General features: G+C 41.9%; 1 protein-coding gene across 1 annotated transcript; it reads left to right on the top strand.

Annotated features, from left to right (window-relative positions):
* Positions 1–454: 454 nt before the first annotated feature.
* DRG1 (developmentally regulated GTP binding protein 1) lies at positions 455–4,806 on the top strand. Its single transcript, XM_029963316.1, has 7 exons — positions 455–850; positions 1,244–1,313; positions 1,852–2,021; positions 2,757–2,887; positions 3,078–3,245; positions 4,089–4,211; positions 4,687–4,806. The coding sequence occupies exons 1-7, from the start codon at positions 470–472 to the stop codon at positions 4,784–4,786; spliced, it is 1,143 nt and encodes a 380-aa protein (XP_029819176.1). The 5' UTR covers positions 455–469; the 3' UTR covers positions 4,787–4,806.
* Positions 4,807–4,808: the final 2 nt, after the last annotated feature.

Genomic DNA, 4,808 nt, shown 5'->3' with positions numbered 1-4,808 from the left:
AGAATCACGGAATGGTTTGGGTTGGAAGGGACCTTAAAGATCATCTCGTTCCACCCCTTGCCATGGGTAGAGATGCCACTCACTAAGTCAGGTTGCTCAGGCCTCCATCCAGCCTGGCCTTGGACACCTCCAGGGATGGGGCAGCCACAGCTTCTCTGAGCAACGTGTACCTTCCTCTCCCTCTTGTCCTTCCTGGTACAGGATCTGTGCCAGGGTTTGTGGCCCGAGGACTTTGAAGGGCAGCCCTTCCTGAAGTGTAAAGGAAAGTGCTTCTCATTTTGGCTGATATAGTATTGTATTTGCAGAAGCCTTAAAGTTTTTACATGAAGAAGCACCTTGCAGCAGCCACCCGTTTTTATATATAAAGGTGTGAATTGTCTAAGCTCAGTGCTTAAGGGAAATGCTCCACTTACAAAGTCAAGTCTAGTCCACTGGGAAGCCTTTCAGACAACAGTTTATTGACAGGTACATGCCATGGAGTGTTCTGGAGACAAAAGGGTGCAAGGTAATAAATAAAGATTGTGACTCTCTTTCACACCCTCATCCTCCTTGTAGGAAAACTTACTTGGCTTTTGCTCAGACAGTATTAAAAATAATAGCAGGACTGCTGTCCAGAACATTAGAAGACAAAAAATGTCCATGTTTGGACAAATATTTCTGCTCCTTATTTGCAGGTTTTGATGTTGCAAAGACAGGAGATGCCCGAATTGGGTTTGTGGGTTTTCCATCAGTGGGGAAATCTACTCTTCTAAGTAACCTTGCTGGTGTGTACTCTGAAGTGGCAGCATATGAATTCACCACACTGACCACTGTGCCTGGAGTCATCAGGTACAAAGGAGCAAAGATACAGGTGAGATCTCCTTGACTCTGTGAGGGTAAATGGGCTCTGTAGATGCTGTGAGGGCTGAGTGGTGTGGCCTGGCATTAATGGGGTAGAAGTGACATATAAAAGTGCTTGAGAATACCTTGGAAACATTTCCATAATTTTTCCTTGTTTTTTGCTTTGCTCTGGGAAGAAGCTCCTGTGGTAGTTCTTATACTTTCTATGAGATGATCTGTTCCACTGTACCAATACATGGGATAATACAATATATAAGAGCCAAAGGGGAAACAATCCTGTTGAATTCTGTTCAGATTTGCAGTAGAGTCAGCTGGTTTAGGAGAAAGGTAAAAGTAGTATTTATTTTGTCAATGAAGAAGAATATTTTTCTCATGTTATACTTTCCTTCCTGTGAACAAACAGCTGCTTGATCTGCCAGGAATTATTGAAGGTGCCAAGGATGGTAAAGGCAGAGGACGGCAGGTCATTGCAGGTGAGTTGGAGCTGGAGCTGGAGACAGCAGCATATCAGTGGTTCATTTAACACAGCACAGGAGAAGGAAGGGTTGAATCACTGTTTCTGCTGTCTTTAAAATCTGGATTGTTTGCTGGACTTGAGCTGCCTGCAGAGGAGTAGTAGCTGCTTTCATTTTGTTTTGTTTTCAGTTCTGGCTTTGTGCACTTGCCAAGCTCCTGCTCTGTGTTGGCACTGCAGTGGAAGTACATTTGCAATTTTGCAACAAGGCTTTTGTCTTAATTTCTTCAGCTTATTATCGTCAATCTGGGGTCTGAATGGAGACAGGAAGGAAGATTTTTTCCAACCTCTGTGATTCTTACAACATGTAAGGGTCTGTCTATCAGTGATACTTGGACAGCACAGTGAACTTAAGTCTTCACTGGAATTTAAAAATAAGCAATGTGCTGGCCTTCAGAGGTTTCCTATTGTCACCAGTCCACTGAGCCAGATTTTGGTTGTCTTAGGTTGTGTCAGTGTGCTTTTTTGAGAGATGACTTTCTTTTTCTGGTTCGTAGTTGCTCGAACCTGTAATCTCATTCTGATTGTTCTGGACGTGCTGAAACCCCTTGGCCACAAGAAAATCATAGAGAATGAACTGGAGGGATTTGGAATTCGTCTGAATAGTAAGCCCCCCAATATTGGCTTTAAAAAAAAGGATAAAGGAGGCATTAACCTTACAGCCACAGTAAGTTGAAAGTTTTCTTTAACCAAAATTAAAAAACAAATTGCTTGAAGAAAAAGGCCTTTGCAGTTGATGGTATGCCTGGGACAAAGCTGTGCTGTGAATTGCTGTCCTGTGCTACAGTCAGTTACTTTCCTTGAAGGCCATCCACACCTCTCCTGGAGCCTGACCACCTCCTGGCCCCCAAATCAGAGGCTCAGTCTATTTCTACACTTTAAAGTTTGAGGTCCAAAGGAGAGTGTGCAGAAACTGCCTCTCACTTGGCAGCTACAGGATTCTTCTGGAGAAGATTGCTCAGAGTTCTGGGCCTTACAACCTGGACTACTCCCCATTTCCCATTTCCCACTGAATCTTCAAAAGCACAGAAATATCCAGAGATACCAAAAATCAGAACTCTGGGCTCTGAGTCCCTAATGTGTACTTATCTGGGCACTAAACTGGTAGATATGTGGGTTTGTGTTGCAGCTAGTCCCAGATTGACAGGAAACTGCTTCTGAAATGTCTGATTGCAGCTCTCAGTGGGGCATTAATAAAATCAAAGCTTTTAGGATTTAAATGTGTTTCCCCCTCTCCTCAGAGTAGCTTTGATGAAATCAGAGTCAAGTCCAGTAACTCAAAACGCAGCCCTTATTTCTCGTAATCCATACGCAGCGGTTGCTGGGTGACAGCACTGTGAATTATAACACTTGATTTGGCTGTGAACTTCCATTCTCTAATCCTGTGCCTGTCTGTGCTCAGTGTCCTCAGAGCGAGCTGGACACTGAAACAGTGAAGAGCATCTTAGCAGAGTATAAAATCCACAACGCCGACGTCACTCTGCGCAGCGATGCCACGGCCGACGACCTGATCGACGTGGTTGAAGGAAACAGGTACTGCTGGGCTCTGCCTTTGGTGCAACTGCAGTTTGTATTACAAAAAAAAAAAAAAAAGAATTGTCCCTCATGCTTGCTTCCCACAGAAGCTGAGCCAGCTTATGCTTTTTTAAATGACTGTTTCTTCCCAAGGAAGGTAGCAGGGTGCTGCTGCCGGGCTGCTGTAACTGTGTCCTTCTCTTTGCAGGGTCTACATCCCATGCATTTATGTCCTAAATAAAATTGACCAAATTTCCATTGAGGAACTAGATATTATTTACAAAGTACCCCACTGTGTGCCAATATCTGCTCATCATCGCTGGAACTTTGATGATCTGCTGGAGAAAATTTGGGACTACTTGAAGCTTGTACGAATGTGAGTCACAACTGCTGTGGAGTTCAGTGTAAGGCTGAGACTGAAAAAGGTCTCAAGAATGGATTGAATGAGTTTGATGATGGTTTTCTACAAGCTGAATTATGTTTGCTTCGTAAAGTGCAAATTGGGCTCCTCTTGTCTGACAGCCACAAGTGCTGTTTTGAACTTGTAGGGGAATTAAACAAGGACATCTTAAAAAAACTCCTGAAAACATGGAATTTTAGTCAAACTTAGTGTAAAATTGTGAATTCCAGAGGTAGTCGTCTTTTCAGTCTGTCATGCATTCAGCTCTCTTAACAGAACTTAGTTCTTCATCTAGAATTTGAGATATTTTTCCTGCAGGTTATTCCAGGTTTACATCACAATTCTAATGCATTTTTGGATGAATTTATGAATTAATCTATTCATACTCATAATACAGTAATTGTAGCCTTTTAAATTTACACCTATATTGTGATAATATAAAATCTGTTGTCAAAATGGACTTAGTGTCTAGGTATCTGGGCTATAAACTTCATCAGGTTTTTTTTCACAGAAAAAAAAATCACAAGTCAGAACCATAATACTGTAGATGTTTTTTTCCATCTGTTATTCCCATTCCACCTTTTTTTAAGCACCCACAGAAAGCTCACTAGTGAGAAACCTTTGCATTACAAGGGAGAACCCACTGGCTGCCCAGATGCATTTTCAGCTTAGAAACACCAAACCTTTCACAGCATATCCATTGTCACCACTGAAATAACAGAGCTTGGCAGAGCCCCTGGGCTGACAGCACAAATGGCTGATGAAATGGGTTGGGAAGGGAGGTTTTGGTGTTGACTGACTGTTCCATCTGTGTCACAGCTACACCAAACCCAAGGGGCAGCTCCCAGACTACACCTCTCCTGTGGTACTACCTTACTGCAAGACAACAGTGGAGGATTTTTGCATGAAGATCCACAAAAATCTCATTAAAGACTTTAAATAGTAAGTGTTATTGTAAAAGACTGATTTATAGAGAACAGGAAACAATCTGCATCCTGGAATGTTATTTCGTTCTGTTGTAAACTTGAAGGGAAAACAGGATTTTTAAAGTTTTTTTTTTAATGTTGATCTACCTCTGACAATTACACTTCAATTGCTGTATTTGATGTTTATATACTCTTTTCTGCATGCATTTCCTTTATGGGGAAAATGTTTTCCTTTGTATTTGAAAGTAGTGTTAGATGCAGCATTACAGGCCATTGTCCCGTGCCCTTGGGTACTTTGGATAACTTCATATTTTGTTTTGATCTGCTTGTACCCTGGTTCACAGACCACTCAGCCAGGTACTTGCAGAAGAATAAAAATAGCTCTGAAGCATTGCTTTCTGTATTAGCTTTGTGACAGAAATAGCTGCTGCTCTGCTGCTTGCATATCATACTTCTGAGCTTTTTAAATTGGATTTTTCTTCTCCTTTCAGTGCACTGGTTTGGGGTTCATCTGTTAAACACAACCCTCAAAAAGTTGGTAAGGACCACACCCTTGAAGATGAGGATGTTATTCAGATTGTGAAGAAATAAAGTTGTTCTCCCCTGGTTTATT

The sequence above is a fragment of the Manacus vitellinus genome, unplaced genomic scaffold, assembly GCF_001715985.3.
Source record: "Manacus vitellinus isolate BGI_N305 unplaced genomic scaffold, ASM171598v3 scaffold_58_pilon, whole genome shotgun sequence".
Lineage (NCBI taxonomy): Eukaryota > Metazoa > Chordata > Aves > Passeriformes > Pipridae > Manacus > Manacus vitellinus.
Note: the sequence above shows the minus strand (reverse complement) of the source record. Positions and strands in the feature narration are given on the sequence as shown.

Excerpts from the sequence above, each read along its gene's own strand:
- DRG1 (XM_029963316.1), top strand. The coding sequence starts at position 470 with ATGCCATGGAGTGTTCTGGAGACAAAAGGGTGCAAGGTAATAAATAAA. Across the intron at positions 851-1,243 it reads ACAAAGGAGCAAAGATACAG|CTGCTTGATCTGCCAGGAAT; the intron begins GTGAGATCTCCT and ends GTGAACAAACAG. Across the intron at positions 2,022-2,756 it reads GCATTAACCTTACAGCCACA|TGTCCTCAGAGCGAGCTGGA; the intron begins GTAAGTTGAAAG and ends GTCTGTGCTCAG.